Source organism: Talpa europaea (assembly GCF_964194135.1).
Source record: "Talpa europaea genome assembly, chromosome: 4".
Taxonomy (NCBI): domain Eukaryota; kingdom Metazoa; phylum Chordata; class Mammalia; order Eulipotyphla; family Talpidae; genus Talpa; species Talpa europaea.
The window spans coordinates 138,049,912-138,069,409 of record NC_140070.1 but is presented as its reverse complement, the minus strand read 5'-3'; the positions used below and the strand labels follow the sequence as shown (position 1 = coordinate 138,069,409).

The 19,498-nt window shown below is 37.5% G+C and overlaps 1 protein-coding gene across 1 annotated transcript; it reads right to left on the bottom strand.

Annotated features, from left to right (window-relative positions):
- Positions 1 to 18,209: 18,209 nt before the first annotated feature.
- LOC311170369 (keratin-associated protein 13-1-like) lies at positions 18,210 to 18,722 on the bottom strand (the record flags this gene model as incomplete). Its single annotated transcript, XM_084232733.1, has 1 exon — positions 18,210 to 18,722. One exon carries the CDS (start codon positions 18,720 to 18,722, stop codon positions 18,210 to 18,212), a length of 513 nt encoding a protein of 170 aa, XP_084088859.1.
- Between the last annotated feature and the right edge of the window lie 776 nt (positions 18,723 to 19,498).

The window sequence follows — 19,498 nt, the reverse complement described above, 5'->3', positions numbered from 1 at the left end:
CCACTCAGCAATCATTAATTGTCTCTTCAACTGTGTCTAATTTATCTTTATTTTTATTTTTAATTAATTGAGGTAACACAAATAGAAGGCCATATGTCTACCCCATTCCATACATACCTGTTAAGATTCTATTATTTTAATAGCATTCATTTTTTGTTTATTGATGCATATCTGTACCCACTTTTTTGGTAGACAAATATTTCCTTAATTTACCCAATATACACATTTTAATTTTCTATTTAGTCTTCTCTTTTGTTTTTTGCTCTTTTCTGGAATCATGCTTTTGAATATCTATCTAGGTATATCCATCTATCTATCTTTTATTATATATCTCAGTGCTAAATGCTAGGGAGAAATTCTGAAAGATTTTCATTATCTGAAAATGTCTCTATTTACCCTTCAGTATATTTTAATTTTTAATCATGTACCATTCTTTTTTTTTCTACTTTAATTTTTTAATTTACATGTGCAAAATGTTAAAACATTATATATATAATATATATATACTTACATATGTAATTTTATCTTTTTTTTTTGTTTTTACCCAAATTTTTACTGGTATTACAAAGGGAATTTAATTATAATAAAGTAAAAATAAAAATCAACAGGTAACTATAAACCAGAGACACACTACAGGGGGGAAGAGGGAGTAGGATCAAAACAAGGGGGGTGGGAATTGTATGGGGACTATAACCAAGATGAAAATGCATACATTGTGCAAAAACGAAAAATGATGTAAAAAATATATAAAAATTAAAAAAGTAATAAAAATGATGCACCATTATTTTGCATCATTTTTTTTCTTATGTGTGTTTATAGGATTTCTCTACCTAGGCATGTTCTTTGTAGCTCTCCCACCACCAACGAACCCACAGTCCTCCACAACAATCCACTGTGTTCTTCCTCCCTTCCCTGTTCCCCTTCAGTTTCCAAACACAAACTCACCAGTTAAGTAATCAAATTTTAGCACTTTTTCTTCTCTGAAATTTGATGTTTTTAATTTTTCCTTCCTTCCTTTTTCTCTGTTTAAAATCCTGTCATCAATCTCATTATTGCTTCTTGTTTTCCTCTGCTTGTTTATAATTTTACTTTTTTTGCTTTTGTATTTTTATTTATTTATTTTTTTAAATAATAAATTTTATTTTTATATTCCCCATACAATTGCGGCCCCCCGCATTCTGACCCCAATCCCTCCCCTCCTGCCCCCGCCCCACTAAAAGTGTCTCTGGTTCATAGTTTTTTGTTGATTTTGATTTTCACTTTCTTATAGTTATTCATTTTCCTGGTCCCTTATTTAAGTTTTCTAGATTCCTGCTATGAGTGAGACCATCCGGTATTTTTCTTTTTCTTTCTGGCTTATTTCGCTGAGCATGATCCCTTCCAGCGCCATCCATGTTGCTGCAAATTGCATGTGTTTATCTTTTTTGAATGCTGAGTAATATTCCATGGTATATATGTACCACATCTTCTTGATCCAGTCATCTATTTTTGGGCATTTGGGTTGTTTCCAAAGCTTAGCTATTGTAAACAGTGCTGCTATAAACATAGGGGTGCAGGTGTTCTTTGGAATTGATGTTTCTGTGTCCTTTGGGTAAATACCTAGGAGTGGAATTGCTGGATCCTATGGAAGCTCTATGTTTAGTAGGTCCAGAAATCTCCACACAGCTCTCCACAGTGGTTGGACCAGTTTGCACTCCCACCAACAGTGCAGGAGAGTTCCTTTTTCTCCACACCCTCGCCAGCATTTGTTGTTGCTAGTTTTTTTAATATGTGCCATTCTCACTGGTGTAAGATGGTATCTCATGGTAGTTTTGATTTGCATTTCCCTGATGGCAAGTGATGTTGAACATTTTTTCATATGCCTGTTGGCCATTTGCATTTCCTCTTCAGAGAAGTTTCTTTTTAGCTCTTCTGCCCATTTTTTGACTGGATAATTTTCTTTGTTGTTGTTAAGTCTCATCAGCTCTTTGCAGATTTTTGTGATCAGTCCTTTATCATTAGTGTTGGGTGCAAAAATGTTCTCCCAGTTGGTGGGGTTTCTCTTTGTTTTTGTTATTGTCTCTTTTGCTGTGCAGAAGCTCTTTAATTTGATGTAGTCCCAGCTGTTTATCTTTGCCTTCACTATCACTGCTTTGGGTGATGTGTCTGTAAAGATGTCTTTGATGTGCAAATCACGTAGTGTTTCGCCTATATTTCCTTCTATATATTTTATGGTTTCAGGTCTTATGTCTAGTTCTTTAATCCATTTTGAGTTGATTTTTGTGTATGGTGTGAGGTAGTGGTCAAGCTTCATTCTTTTGCATGTAGTGACCCAGTTTTCCCAGGACCATTTATTGAACAAACTTTCTTTGCTCCAATGCATAGTCTTTGCTCCTTTGTCAAAGATTAGTTGACCATAAATCTGTGGGTTTATTTCTGGATTTTCTATTCAATTCCATTGGTCTGTATGTCTGTTCTTGTTCCAATACCATGCAGTTTTGATGATTATGGCTTTGTAGTATAGTTTGAAGTCTGGGAGTGTGATGCCTCCATTCCCTTCTTTTTTTTTTTCAGGAGAGCTTTGGCTATTTGGGTTTTTTTGTGATTCCATATGAATTTCATCAATAATTGTTCTATTTCTTTGAAGAATGACATTGAAATTTTGATTGGAATAGCATTGAATCTGTATATTGCTTTTGGTAGGATGGCCATTTTAATAAGGTTTATTCTTCCAATCCATGAGCAGGGGATGTCTTTCCATTTCTTTGTGTCTTCTTCTATTTCTTTTAACAGTGTTTTATAGTTTTCTTTGTATAGGTCCTTTACCTCTTTTGTTAGATTTATTCCCAAATGCTTTTGTATTTTTAAAGTGAAGTGCTCCCTGGCCAGGAGCGGATCTTTGTTTACATTTATAAACATGGAGATCTTAATAGTTCTAGAATTTGAAGGTAGATGATGTTTGTCTAATTGGAAATATATTCTTAATTTTTTTCTATACACATGATTTCTTTTCAATTTGTTAATATTTGACATTTCAACAGCTGTTAATTTTTCATTGAATATGTATCCTCTACATACACACACATGCACATATATACTCATACACACAGAATCTTCTTTTTACACTCCAGTGAAACTATGTTTGGCATTTCCATGTTCTCTGTGTTCTATAGATTCTGAGTTCCCATTAAACTTTTTTTCTTTATTTTCATTTTGAATATATTCCAGTAAATAATCAAATAGTCTCTTCTCTGTTTATATTAATTGAGAGAACATTGTTTTATTCCCTTGTATATGATTTAGAGGAATAGGTTCCCAGCTCCTGAGATGTAAATCACCACACCACACCCCCCACCAAATCACCATAGTCCATTACTCTAGACCAGTTAGCTTTCTCCAGACTGTTCCCTCCCCCGTCTTATCCTCTCTTGCCAAGGTGCATATTAAATCATCATGATGATATTAAAACCTCGTTATATATTTTATTTGTGTGAGACATGATCAAAGACAAGATGAAATATAAACCTTATAATTTTAGAACCTTGATTCAAATTTTATGGGATTCATCATGGCAAATGTGAAAATAAGATCTGGCTGACTACTCATCAGAGACTGTCAGGTACTTGATGACTTTTACCAACAGATACTGATGATTTCAAGCAAAGACACTTAAAATTATACACTATCACTTACATTTTCTACTTTGTTTTTTCTTTTAGGTCCAACCTGATCTCTGTTCATTTTTCCATCAGGCTTTACACTTACAGTGTATCTCTAAATATTGTTTTTGTTGTCTGAACCCCTGATAGAGCTATCAAAATTCTGCTACTCCATACACAGAGAAGTATACAGGAAGACCCCACATCTGATAGAGACTCATTAGCCCTTAATTCATATTTTAACTTATGAAATCTGTACATTTGTATAATTGTTTTACATTAGATTTTGAGTAATTAAACTATTGGAACTATCCAAATAATTCAAGTCACCAACCACATGGGTATTCAAAAAAAATTTTTGTGAACATATTGGTGATCACATATTTATTTTTCCCTATTGCAACATATTGTCTAGTCAATAAAATAACACCAAAAAAAAAAAACAATCAGCAAGATGTTACAATTGACACATTTATTACATTAAAATGACACAACTTTTCTCAGTTTTGGAAGAATCCAGTCACAATTATTCCCTTATTCAAGACATATTTTGCCAGCAATTTGACCTTTTAAATTTACTATAGAATTTTTCAGATAAAGCTTATCAGCCTATATTTGGGGACAGAGACAACATGAAAATATGAAAATGAGATTTCAGAAGATAATGCTTTCTGCAGATGATTAAAATAGTAAGGTTATAAAGAAAGACAATAAAGATACTGAACAATAAGTTTAGACACTTTATTGGATGAACAGAAAAATCATCCACAGGTTGTTGTTTAACAAGATGACTGGCAGTTGCCAGGAGTCAGGGAGATTGGGCCGCAGACTCCAGATCCAAGGCTCAGAGATGGGAACTCACGGATTCCAAAAGCCAGGGGTCTGAGGCTAGCAGAACCTGATCCCACTGAGTAGGAGCTTCCAGATTGATAGACTTGGGAGCAGCTGCTGCTGGACCCGCAGCCCTGAGATCCAGAATAAGTCACCCCACAGGGGCTACAGACAGCAGCAGGTCTGGGGCGGGAGCAGGATGGCAGGCATGGGCTGCAGAGAGTAGAGGGCCTGGGGCGGAAGCAGGATGTCTGGCAGGGGCTGGACACCACACGAGACACCCGAGACACCTGGTAGATGGAAGGCTCACAGCAGGTCTCCTGGCAGCCAATGGAGAGAGGGGTGCCCAGCTGGGTGGTTCTGGGAGAGGTCAGGTCAGTGTTGTAGACCACGACGTTGGGGAAGGAAGAGCCACAGGAGGAGACAGGGAAGCTTTGGGTGCCCCCAGTGGAGGTAGAGTAGAAGCTTTCAGAGCTGGAGAAGTTTCTAGAGCAGCAGTTGTTGGACATGTTGACAGGAGATGTCGGTTCAGCTGTGTGACAGTGAGAAAATTCTGAGGTTTAATGTCACCTCTTGGACTGAAGCGTTTATATACTCTCAGCAAGGGAGTGGCCTGCATTATAGTCCCTCTCCCTATGTGGACACCGTCATTTCCATATGTGTAATTCGGTAATGTTTTCTGTAATTGCAGGTGTATCCTTATGAGCATCTCGTTTTCATCAGTGAATTCGTCATGTTGTTTATAGCACTAAGTCAATGGTCTCTACCAGTGTCAGAAACACTAAGCCTACATTCCATTAACACCATCTAATCACAAGTAGGAAGGCTCCTCCTCATCTCATCTGCCAAGACCTTCCTTGCCTATTTGCTGACATATTGGCTGGTGTTGCTCAACACGAAGGCAGAGATGAAGATGGAGTCACTTATTTCTATGCCATTGGAAAAGACAGAGCTATTCTTCCACAGGTATGCTTATTCCATTCCTTAAATAATTTCAAAGTTTATTCCATTCCTTAAATAATTTCACATGTCGTAATACTTTATTATGCTTTCTAGTGCTTCTCAAACACATTCGAAAGGAAAGATAGAAAAAAAAATGGAAGAGAAATGAAATGGATCACAGTGGTAAATCAGGACAAGTGCTTAGAGGCAAAATGATAAAGAGGTGTAGTTTCCAACAGAATTTCTGTGGATACTAACTTATGTGTATGAAAAAGTTCAGCGTGAAAATCAGTCAGCCACCGTCCATACTGTGACTTCAGTCAACCTCAGATAAAAACATGTACTAAGTTTTGGGCTAGAATAGTTGTATATGTACTGAGCATGTGCAGATATTTTTCACTTTCATTATTCCCTAAATAATACAGTGTAATGTGTGTTTATATAACTTTATATTGTAACACTAGTGCAAGCAATTTAGAAATGATTGAAAGCAGATGGGAGAAGTATGTGAGTTATACGCAAATACTGTGCCATTTTGTAAAATGGACTTGAATAGCGTTGGGTCTTGGTGACCATGGGGTCAGTGGAGACTCACATCCCTCGAGACAATGAGAGGAGCAATATTCTTGAGATCAGGGGAGATAACTAGTGATTCTATGTGTTTTCAATCACTGTGTTATTCAAATAAAAACTGGTTGAGTATCTGCATAGTCTCTGACCTCTGGTGCGTCCACTGTGCCTTTGTCATCTGTGTTAACCGCTCATCCAGAGATGCACCACCACCAGAACAGCACCCGTCAGCCAGTGCCCCCGGAACTCATTTCCTTTCCCATGCTTTAATTCATTTTCTTCTTCATTTAAAAATTATTTTCCCCTTTTTCTCCTTACCCAATATTATTTTCACACTGTAACATATCCAAATGTTTTCTTTTAAAGAGCTTTCCATGTCAGGAAAAGTGAACTGAAACAAATACTTAAAGTTTGTCTCCAGGTTTAAAGCCAATAATCTCAGGAGGAAATTTGTAATGGCAGGAATTAATAGAGGACTGCAATATAAATGAATTACATGTGAATATCCATTAAATCGAAATACTGAATAGTTTGTGCTTCTTAACTTACACGTAGAAGTAAATAAACAGTTATAAACAAATTATGAAAACCTCCAGAATATGCTAAAGACTTAAAAGATTGGAAAATAATGATTAAAACTAACCTATACACCACTCCCTAAAGCATTAAAGGAGATAGAAGAGTAAAGATAATATTTACCAAACAGTAAATATATAGATAGAAATCTGAATATATCAATAATTAAATTAACAAAAGAATGACTCAAATATCCTTACTTAAGATTAGAATATCAGACTGGGCTGTATGTCAAATCTATTTTCTACTTAAAATGGATTTTCTGCAATATAATGAAATATAAACTGGAAAATGAAAAGACATATCAGGAAAAGAAACAAAGAAAAATCCTACTTGTGCTTAATAACTTCAAAGATTGCTATTTCAAAATGTATATGAGATGTCAAGCAAGATTTTTTGAATAGTCTTTCAATTAGTGTTCTGGGATGATGCACATTATTTTATGATTCATTTAAGAGTTCCCCTGTAGCCATAGTATTCAATAGAGTCACCAGTAGTTATATATAAATATAAATTTCAACTTAGAGTAATTTAATTTAAATACTCAATCCTCAGTCACAGTGGCTGCATTTCAAGTGGATTATGGGTACATGTTGCTAATGGAAACCATGTATTGGAATGTAGAGACAAACATATTTTTAGCATCACAGAATATTTGATCAGAGTGCACAGCCTTTGAAGTCACAGAATTCGTTGCTAATTTGCTTATAAAATTTAATAATTTTACTATTTCTTGTACTATGCAGGAATGCAAGAAATCTTAAAGCCATTTTTGTTACCCAATTCCATACACTACTGTTAGGGTTTCAATTATTTAAATCTTGTTCATGTTTGTGTTTATTCGTATATATTTGTAGCCATTTTTTGATAGGCAATATTTTCTTAAATTTATTTCATATACACTTTAAATTTTCCCTTCATTCCTTCATCATTTTTTGCTGGTTTCTGGAATCATTTTGCTTTTCAATATGTGTGTCTTTTCTTTACATATTTTAGTACTATATGTTAGTGAGAAATTCTCAAACTTTTTGATAAACTAAAAATGTCTATTTCTCTTTCAGTATTTTTTAATTTTTTAAATAATTATCATTGTTTTCCATCTTGTTCATTTTTTTGACAGTATAGGAGTTCTCTCCTTAGGTGGGGTTACTAGCTTTCCCACTGTCCAGGTACTCCTAGTACTCCACCATAGTCCATGGTGCTCTTCCAATCCCACCCCAACCCTCTTTAGTTTCAAAACAGAAATTCACTAGTTAAGTAAGAAGTTTTAACATTTTTTTTCCTTTGGAAATTTGACATTTAATTGCTTTCATTCTTTCCTTTTTCCCTGTTTAAAATTCAGTCATCATTTCTTTATTGCTTTTTGAAGATAAATTACATTTATTTTCCTTTGCTTGTTTTCCTTTTTTTCCTATTTGCTTTTCTGTTCATCTGGTTAACTGGTATGTGCCCAGGTGTGATCCATGTTTATATTTTCATATTGAGCTTTTTTACCAGTTCTAGAATTTGCCAGTAGAGGTTTGAAATACTCTCTCATGGTCTTTTTTCTATTACACATGATTTATCTTTGATTTGGTGACAGCTTTTTAATTTATTTTGATTTGGTGATAACATGTCAGTAGTTGTTATTGTTACATTAGATATATATCTATAATCATCTGTTATCATCTATCTATGTACACAGATGTGCATACACACACACACACACACACACAGAGTCTTGTTTTTCCACTCCAGTTGCAATTTTGTCGGATACTTTTGTGTTCTCCATAGCTCCAAATTCTCTGTTCAATATATATATATATATATATATATATATATATATATATATATATATATGGATCCCCATATATATATATATATTTCTTTTTTCTTTATTTTTAGGTTGAGTATACACCACTCACAGTCACTAATTTTCTCTTTAACTGTGTCTAATTTACATTTAATTTTTTATTTGTTTTTGTTGGCATAGTATTGGTTTATAGTCCTAGATATGATTCAGCAAAATAGGTTCCCAGCTCCTCAGATATAAATCACACCCCTCCCGCTGCAACACACTGTGGTCCTTTACCATAGACCACTGTGCCCTCTTCCCACTCTGTTCTCTCCCCCCCTCATTATCACTTTTGCTGAGATGCACATTAAATCACCATTCTGGTGATATTTAAAGCTTTTTTATTCAGTTTTATTTTGTTTGATCCATGATTAAAACCAAGGTGAAATATAAACCTTACAATCTTAGAACTTGACTCAAATTTCATGGGGTTACCATTGCACATGTGAAGATAGTTGTCACCTTGAATTCTCATCAGAGAAATTCAGGTACTTGATGACTTTTTACCAACAAATACTGGAGATCTCAACAAAGTTGCCTAAAATCATAGATGATCACTTTCATTGTCTACCATCACTACTCTTCATTTTTCCTTCTTGTAATATCCTAACGGTATATTTCAAAATATGATTTTTGCTCTCTGAATTCCTGATACAATTGTCAAAAGTCCGCTACTTTATACCCAGAGGAGTACACATGAGGACCCATATGATAGGACTGTATCTATTTCTACATTCTAACAATTATATTACTTTAGACTTTGAGTATAAAACTATTTAAATTCTGCCCAAATTAGTTCAGCCACCAACTTCCTAGATGATCCAAATCTATTTCCATGTGCATATTGGTGATTTCATAATATTATTTTTCCTATCACAACCCAAACCCTAGTCAATAAGCAACTAACACCTACAAAATTCAGCTGGATATAACAATAGATAAATTTAATAGGTTAAAGTGACATAACATTTCTCAATAGTAGAAGAAACCAAATATAAATATTACATTTTCAATACATAGGTTGTCTTCATTTTGAGCCGTTAAATTAATGATAAAATTTTTCAGATGAAGTCTGTATGTCTGTATTTGTGTCCAAGTAAGAATATGATTATCAGATTTTAGAGGATAATTCTTTCTGTAGGTGATGAAGATAATAAGGTTATGAAGAGAGACAATAACGATATTGAATAAGTGTAGACACTTAATTAGATGATGATTGGAAGCCAGATCCACAAGATGCTTAACAAGATGAGTGGCAGGTGCCAGAAGTCAAGGAGATTGGGCAGCAGATGCCAGATCCAAGGCTGAGAGAAGGGAACCCACGGACTCCGCATGCCAGGGTTCTGAAGCTACTGGAACCACATCCCACTGAGTAGGAGCTTCCAGATCAACAGGCCTGGAAACAGCTGCTGCTGGACCTGTAGCTCAGAGAGCTGGAGGATGCCATCCTGCATGGGCTGCAGGAAGCAGAGGGTCTTGGGCGGTAGCAGGACACCCCATAGGAGCTGGAAGGCCTCGGGCGGAAGCAGGACACCCCGCCAGAGCTGGAGGATCTGGGGCGGTAGCTGGAAATCATGCAGGGGCTGGAGGACCTGGGGCGGTAGCTGGACACTCCACCAGAGCTGGAGGACCTCGGGTGGGAGCAGGAAATCATGCAGGTGCTAGAGGACCTGGGGCGGATGCAGGATACCCCACCAGAGCTGGAGGGCCTGGGGCGGAAGCTGGAAATCATGCAGGGGCTGGAGGACCTGGGGCGGTAGCTGGACACTCCACCAGAGCTGGAGGACCTCGGGCGGGAGTAGGAAATCATGCAGGTGCTAGAGGACCTGGGGCGGATGGAGGATACCCCACCAGAGCTGGAGGGCCTGGGGCGGAAGCTGGAAATCATGCAGGGACTGGAGGACCTGGGGCGGTAGCTGGACACCCCACAGGAGCTGGAGGGCCTGGAGCGGAAGCTGGAAATCATGCAGGGGCTGGAGGACCTGGGGCGGTAGCTGGACACCCCACAGGAGCTGGAGGGCCTGGGGCGGTAGCTGGACACCCCACAGGAGCTGGAGGGCCTGGGGCGATAGCTGGACACCCCACAGGGGCTGGAAGACCTGGGGCCGGAGCAGGAAATCATGCAGGTGCTGGAGGACCTGGGGCGGAAGCAGGACATCCCACCAGAGCTGGAGGACCTGGGGCGGTAGCTGGACACCCCACAAGGGCTGGACGGCCTGGGGCGGTAGCTGGATACCCCATGGGAGCTAGAGGACCTGGGGCGGATGCAGGACACCCCACCAGAGCTGGAGGACCTAGGGCGATAGCTGGAAATCCCACAGGGGCTGGAAGGTCTGGGGCGGTAGCTGGACACCCCACAGGGGCTGGAGGACCTGGGTCCAGAGCAGGAAATCACGCAGGTGCTGGAGGACCTGGGGCGGATGCAGGATACTCCACCAGAGCTGGAGGACCTGGGGCGGTAGCTGGACACCCCACAGGAGCTGGAGGGCCTGGGGCGGTAGCTGGATACCCTGTAGGAGCTAGAGGACCTGGGGCGGAAGCTGGAAATCATGCAGGGGCTGGAGGACTTGGGGCGGTAGCTGGACACCCTGGAGGAGCTGGAGGGTCTGGGGCGGTAGCTGGAAATCCCACAGGAGCTGGAGGGTCTGGGGCGGCAGCTGGAAATCCCACAGGAGCTGGAGGGTCTGGGGCGGTAGCTGGAAATCCCACAGGGTCTGGGGTAGGAAGAGCCACAGGAGACTTGGTAGCTTTGGGAGCCCCTAAGGGAGCTGGAGGAGAGGATTCCAGAGCAGCATCTGTTGCACATGTTCACAGGAGATGTGAGTTCCACTGAGTTACAATGAGAAGATTCTGAGGCTCAATGTTACCTCCTGGACTGGAGCATATATATACTCTCAGACATGGGAGTGGCCTTCTTTACAGACACTTTCCCTGCCTGTGGAAGCCCTTGTTTCCATGTGTGTAATTCAATTATCATTAGTGTAATTGCAGGTGAATCCTTGTAAGCATCTCCTATTCAGGGGTGAATCTATCATGTTGTTATAACATTAAGTCAGGGGACTCTACCAGTGTCAGCAATGCTGTGATTCCACACCATAATGCCATCTAATCATGATCAGGGAAGCCCCTTCTCATCTCCTTGGCCAAACACTTTGTATGTGCTTGTGTGTCGGCTGGGGATGCTTAGCCCTAAGGCAGGGATGGAGCCGAATTTACTTTTTTTCTATGTCTAATATAGACCCCTATTTGTCATCACTGATATCCTTACTCTAGATTTATTTCATTCTGAAAATTATTTTCAATGTACTTAATATTTTGTTTATGTTCATTTATGTTTTTCTCACATGAATTGCAAAGGGGGGAATTAATAAGTGTGTATGAGACATGATATATTCACAGAGATAAAGCAGGGCAAGTTTCTAAGAGTCAAAATGAGTAAGGAAGAGTAACTTGAGACTGAATCTCAGTGGTAAACAGCTTGTATACAGCAAAAGGCTGACAGTGTTGCATACAGCAGGCTTCTAATACACACTGATCCTGTCATCCTGGCTTCCACCAAACACAGCTAGAAAACAGCTAATATCACCCTAGGACTAAGATTGTTTTGTTTAGACTGAATATACTGAATATAGCATTTTTCTTTTTCTTTTTTTTTTTTTAAAGATTTATTTATTTATTTATACAAGAACCAGGGTACAGGCCAGAGGCGTGAGAAAAAGAGAGGATTCACCAGAGACAGAGCGGGGAACAGAACAGGCAGACTGATGAAATGCACTGCTGAGGGGAGCAGCAGGCAAGACAGGAGAGGTCTGCTGTGACATGTGATACCCTTGCCGGCCGGCCAGGATCGAACTAATGCTGCAGAGGCTGCAGACAGCTTCACAGCACTGCACTCAACCTCCTGCGCCACCAGGGGAGGCCCACTGAATATAACATTTTTCCTTGTTACTGTTTCCTCAATCATAACTGACAACAATCTATATAACTTTAGATTTTATTGAGTATTAGATGTAATCCAGAGATGATTTAAAGTGTTTGAGAGGATGGGTGTAGGTCATAAGCAAATACTATGTCCTTTTACAGAAAGGTTTGTGTTTTCATGGAATTTGGTATCTTAGGGAGTTGTGGAACCAGCCCTGCTCTCCACACCAAGGGACAGTTGTTGTTTATTTTTAAGATTTATTTATTTATACAAGAACCAGAGTACAGCCAGATATGTAGGAGGGTGAGAAGATTTACCAGAGACAGAGTGAGTGGGTAACAGATCAGGCAGACTGACAAAATACACTGCTGAGTGGAGCAGCGGGCAAGACAGGAGAGGCCGGCAAGGATTGAACTGGTGCTGCAGAGGCTGTGGACAGCTTCACAGTGCTGTGCTCAACTGCCTACGCCACCAGGGAGGCCTGGGATGGTTATTCTTGATGTAAGCAGAAATAGCTGGTAATTCAGTGGTTTCTCCAACTATGTGTAAATCATATGAGAATGGGTTCAATACCAATATAGTTTGATGGTTTTTCACATATTCGTTGTCACTGTTGGTCATCTCTATTCACAATTTGTCTAGAGATCCTCATCTCTAGAGTAATTCCCATCCAACAGTACCTTCTGCATATTTTTATCTTTAGATACTTTCATTTAATTTTCTCTTTCACGGTAAACATTTTTTTTCTCTGTTTCATTTTTTCAATTTTTTTTAAAGATTTATTTATTTATGCATGTAAGAAATGGGGTACTGGCCAGAGGCATGGGGGGTCGAGAGGATTTACCAGAGTCAGATTGGGGAAAAGAACAGGCAGATTGACTAAAAAGCACAGCTGAGGGGAGCAGCGGGTGAGTAAGGAGAGGTCTGCTGTGCCATGTGGGTAGCTCCCTGGCCGGGGATCGAACTTGTGCTGTAGTGGCTGCAAACAGCTTCATAGGTTGCATCTCAATTCTTGTGCCACCAGGGAGGCCCAGTTTTTTCTCTATTTCTTTAAGATTATTTTTTCATTGTTGATTATACAAATACATTCTTTAAAGATTTATTTATTTATGCATACAAGAACTGAAGTGCAGGCCAGAGGTGCAGAGGGTGAGAGGATTCACCAGAGAGAGAGTGGGGAGCAGAACAGGCAGATCTACTGAAATGCACTGATGAGGGGAACAGTTGGTAAGTCAGGAGAGGTCTGCTGTGCCATGTGGGTAGCTCCCTAGCCAGGGATTGGACTTGTACGACAGTGGCTATGAATAGATTCATAGTGCTGTGTCTTAACCCCTTGTGCCACTGATTATGCAAATATTTTTATGACTCTACAGGTCAGATTAAGTACTAAAGTAATATTGAAAGGATTTTTCACTTGCAATTTCAATAATTTAAGGTGGGAAAGTAAATACAGGAGGCATTAAAGAAGATTGTAATATAAATTAATTATTTCTAAATAGTCATTGCACACAACACTAATAAAATGATTTGTGGTTGTTAAAATATAAGTAGAAGTAAACAGTATTAAATTAGGAATTACATTTACAATTTCATGAAAAATTCTAAAATATTAAAAGATTATAAAATAACAAAATTATTAACAATAATAAAATTATAGTATAATTTAATGACTCCCCTCCCAAAAGATAAAAAGGACCACAGAAGATGTGTCAACTAGCAAGAAAATAGTCGATATGTGGGTAGAAATCAGAATGTATCAATAATTAAATTTACAGTAACTAATCCTTACAAAAGGTTTAGAATATCAGAATGGGCTTAATACCAAATCTATTTTTATTTAAGCTAGATTTTCTTAAACCTAAGAAACAGTAAAGGGAAAAGGAAAAGCTATATCAAGCAAAGAAAACAAAAATTATGACTCGTGCTTTATTAACTTCAAAGTTTGTTACTCAACAAGATGTTTATTGGATCTAAATGGTGATATTTCTGAACAATCATTCTACAATTAGTTTTCAGGAAGTTAAATTATTTCATTACTTATTTAAAGACTACAGTAAAGCCACACTATTAAATAGAGTCACCACTAGTCACATACATGAAGTTAAATGGAGTAATTAAAATGAATTCAAAAGTCATGGTAGTTACCTTTCCAGTGTACATTCAATGTGGCTACTGGATGCCTTGTGTCGAAACGTTCAGAGAAATATATTTTCAGCATCACGGTAAGTTCTATGGACAGTCCTTTTTTAGAAATCTAAGCCTGCATTATTGATGTCTTACTATAAACTAATACCTTTTTGTTACAGTACAAGGACCATAGAAATACATGCATGTTGTCTCCAATTCATGTACTCTATGTCAGGATTATCTGCATTTTAACTTCATGCATGCTTATGTGTATTGATACATATTTGTACCCTTGTTTGCAGGCAATATTTCTTTAAATTTAACCAGTACATGTAGCTGGAAGGGATTATGCTAAGCAAAACAAGTCAGGAAAATAAAGAAAAATATTGGATGGTTTCACTTATGTGTGAAATATAGAGAACCCAAAGAAAAATGTGAGGAAAATAAAAGACAAATTTGCAAGCTGACCATGGCAGGGGATGGGATGGGAGGGGTAGAAATAGGGATGGAAAGAGTACAGGAGACAGTGGTGTGGGTCACAGGTCCTCTGGTGGGGAACTGTGGGAAATGCACCTGAAGGGAGAAATCAAATACTGTCCAACATTTAACAAAAAAGTAAGAAAACAATAGCCAATATGCATGTTTATTTACCTTGCATTCTTACATCTTTTTTACTATTTTTCTGGAATTATTTTACTTTTGAGCATGTATGCCTTTTATTACATATTCCAGTAATGAACAGATAGTGAAAAATTCTCAAAGTTTTTGATTATATGAAAATATATGTCTCCTTCATTTTTACAACAACTCACCAATTAAGTAATCTAGTTTTAAAGTTTTCTTCAGAAATTTGATGATATTTAATGGTGTGCCAACCTTTCTTCTCTCTGTTTAGAATTCAGTTGTCAATTTAAATGATGTATTTTTTTAGGTGTAACTTGAACTTTTGTTTTCTTCTGTTTTTTACATTTTTCTCTGCTTTCTTGTTCATCAGTTTTACTCTAGTATGCGTATAAGTAGACCTTTCTTTATGTTCTTCAGGAATGGGACTTGTGTAATTTCTTGAATTTGTGAATTGATGTTGTTCTACTTGGAAAATTCTCTCTGGATCTCATTTTATTGCATGTTACTTCTCTTGAATTTGGTGATATCATGACTTGTCAATACACATTCAAAATATGAATTCAGCATGCCAGTTGCAATTATGCTAGACCTTTCCATATTTTCCAAACTCTATCTACTCTATAACTTCATATGATTTTATTGCTTATTTTATAATTTTAATATATTCTACTGAAAAATTAGTAATTGTCTCTTCATTTATATTTAACCTATTTTTAATCATTGCTATAATTCTATATTTAGTTTATTGCATTTATTGTTTTATAATTTTACTTGCTTCTTTTAATATTCCCATGCTCTGTCAAAAAAATTAATCTATCCTTTTACTCCCCAAGAATAGTAATCTAGGTGTAAAATTTCTATTTACTGAATATCTTGTGAGTCTTTTTCTATTGCATGATACATATTTTGAATTTAATCATTTCTTGACTTCTTGAAGTGTAGTAAAATTTTCCTCAGATATTATCAGACTGTCTGTATTGATGTTTATGTCATATATATATATAATTTATATATTTGTCTATATCATATATTTCTGTAGTCTCATATCACTATATTAATCTCTTTCTACAATTATGTCTCTACATATAAATCTCATCTGTGTTTATATTTGTATCATTTCTACTATGGGAAGATAATTTATGTTTCATTCTCATATCATGTTAACCTATACAATATTGAAATAATTTGAAACTGAACTTCAGTTTCTAGCTAGCAAGGGGTAAGTATTTATGGTTTATGCTACTCTGAGGTTTTATTAGAGTCCTAGAAAAATTTGGTCAACATTATTGTAAATTCCTCACGTTCAATTTTTGTACCTCATCTTGTGAGTCTTATTAGAGACTCTTTTGCATTCAACAAGATCCCCAATCTGAGAGTAGTGAAAAATTCTGGGAAATTTTATTTTTTTTAGATCTTCTCAGAGTTTGGATCCTCTAATATCTGTTGTATTTAGACCTATCTTTTCCTTGTCTATATTTTCTAGATTAAAATATTAGTTCCAAATAACATTTTCATTTGTAAGCACATTGCCTTTTATTTAATCTTTCTTAGGAATACACAGTTTGCACCTAAGTATTGGATTGAAGATTTCTTTCATAACATATGAAAGAGTAACTAGGAGAGAAATAGAAGTAAGGGTATCCAATCACAAAACTGATTTTGTGTTCAAATGGAAGGGGTGATTTAAAATGTAACGCCTTTGATGGTGGAAGCATTTGTTCCATCAGTGATGGAGAGGTGACTATTCATCAGTTATTTTAGACCATATTGTCATTGCCAAGCCATTTAAAATGTCCTTACATTTTAAGTTAACTAAATTTCTAGTTATCCCTTGACCTATAGAAGGCATTTTCATTTAAGCTTTGCTTATTCCATCTTCCTAGACTTCTCTACTGCCCCTTTCAATACTCCATTGTCTCTTTGTGTATAGCAAAATAGACTCTACCTTTTTAAGTTATCATGAAATGGGTTTACCTTTGTCTCCATTTTCCTACATTTAGCATTACAGATTCACAAAGGTATCTTTCTTTATGGGATGTTGTACAGACTAAGGAAATAATGGATTAGAATTTTTAGTAACATTGTTTTAACTGTTTTTAGGTTTCTTATCAAAGGCTCTCCCTCATTAAACTTGACTTTTTCTGGACATGCTTTGAGAAACTAGAACATTATCAAAACAAAAGAGAAGTGACCTTTGCCACTTTTTTGTTGAGATGCTCATTAAATCATTACTTTATTAATAGCAGAACTTATAATCTTCAGTTTTATTTAATTTGAAACATGAGTAAAACCTAAGTGAAATATCAACCCTATAATTTTAGATCCTTCCCTCAAATTTCATGCTATTTGTCATTGCACATGTGAAAATAAAGTCAGGCTGAATGCTCATCAGGGAGATTCAGGAAGTTGATGATTCTTACCAAAACAATGTTGGGTAACATCAAGCAGTTACTTAAAAATCATTTCTTTGTCTTCACATTTTTTCATATACCATCCTAATCATAAAAATCTACATATTATTTTTGTTCTCTGAATTCCTGAAATGACTATCAACTGGTCTGATAATTGTAGAAATATATATGAAGATCCACCTCTTAAAGGTGAATCAATCTGGTTCCTGATTCTGAAATTTTAATTCATAAAGTCAATATATTTTAACAATAATTTCCAGTACCTATATTGTTATAAATAATAATATCCCATTACCCTGAAATTAGTTTAAATCCCCAAATTCCTAGGATTGAAAAACCTATTTCCATGTGCATATGATGGTATCAGAACATCTCTTTTTTACAGTCAAAACCCTAATCAATAAATGGCTAGCAATAGTAAACAATCAACTGGCTATCACAATCAATAAATTTGTTAGATCACAACCATTTGGGATTATTATTATTATTATTATTAAAGCAAAGCCAATAAATGAAATCCATTTCCATGGCAGAATGTACACTTTATTTTATGTTAATAATTTCATTATATAATTTTTCAGATCTGTCAGTCAGAAATTGGCATCAGACACAAGGTGAGAACATGATAAACAGAATTAAGACAGTAATTCTCCTGTATTTGAGGAAAATAATAAGGTGCAGGAGAAAAGGCATGAACAATATTAGAGATCAAGATAAGAAGTTTAGTGAGAACATCAGTCTTGGCCAGATCCATAGGTTGATCTGTAAGAAGATGACCGGCAGGTGTTAGAAGTCAAGTAGTCTGGGTGGCAGAATCCAAATACGAAGGTCAATGCAGGGAAATTACGGACTCCAGGAGTCAGAGGTTTGAAGCTACTGGAACCACATTCCCCTGAGTAGGAGCTTCCAGATTCACAGCCCTGGGAACAGCTGCTGCTGGACCCATAGCCCTGAGACCCAGCAATAGCCGTCTGGCAGGGACTGCAGGGGGCAGAGGGCCTGGAGCCGGAGCAGGACGTCTGGCAGGGCCTGGACACCACACTGGATGTCTGGCAGCTGGAGGGCTTACCAAAGTTCTCCTGACAGCCACTGGAGAGAGCAGATCCACGCTGGCAGGGCCCATTATTGCTGAGATTCGTGTTGTAGGTCACACTGCTGGGGTTGGAAGAAACACAGGAGGAGGCTGGGTGACTCTGGCAGTCCCCAAGGGAGCAGGAGAAATTTTCAGAACAGCAGTTGTTGGACATGTTGACAGGAGATGTGAGTTCTTTCGGCTCAGTGATAAGGACAAATTTCTATGTCACAATATTAACCCTTAGCTTGGCATTTATATATGCTCGGTAATGGGTGTGGACTATTAGTGTGTGATCTTTTCCATTGCGGACTTCCCATTTACATACACAGAAGTCAGTAATCCTCTTTGTAAATGCAGTTAACTAACTTCCTTCATCTTTATTTATGGGTGAACTCATTTTGCTTTTATAGCGCTATGTCGATGAATTGCAACCAGGTTACAAAGGCTATGACAATATGTAATTAATGCCTAATCCATCATGACCAGAGAAGCCCCTCTTGTTCTCTCTGGCTGTGACTGCTTGCATGTATGCTCCTGTTTAAGCTGGGGAACGCTTTCTTCTTAAGGTGGAGATGGCAATACAGTCATCTCCCACTTGCATCAATGGCCAAGAGTCAGAAATCTGGTCTTGATCAAGAACCTTCTAAAGATGGCACTATGTCAAACCATTGACTCACATTATGCAATACAATTTTCCATCGATTATTCACTATTAGCAATGTTTGCTGTGTTCATTTTATTTTTTAAAGATTTATGCAACAACTGGGGTACAGATCAGATGTGCAGGAGGGTGAGAGGATTCACCAGAGACAGAGCAGAGAACAGAACAGGCAGACTGACTGAAATACACTGCTGAAGGTTGCAGCGGGAGAGACAGGAGAGGTCTGCCACGCCATGTGGGTATCTCCCCAGCCGGTGTGGATCGAACCAGTGCTGCAGAGGCTGTGG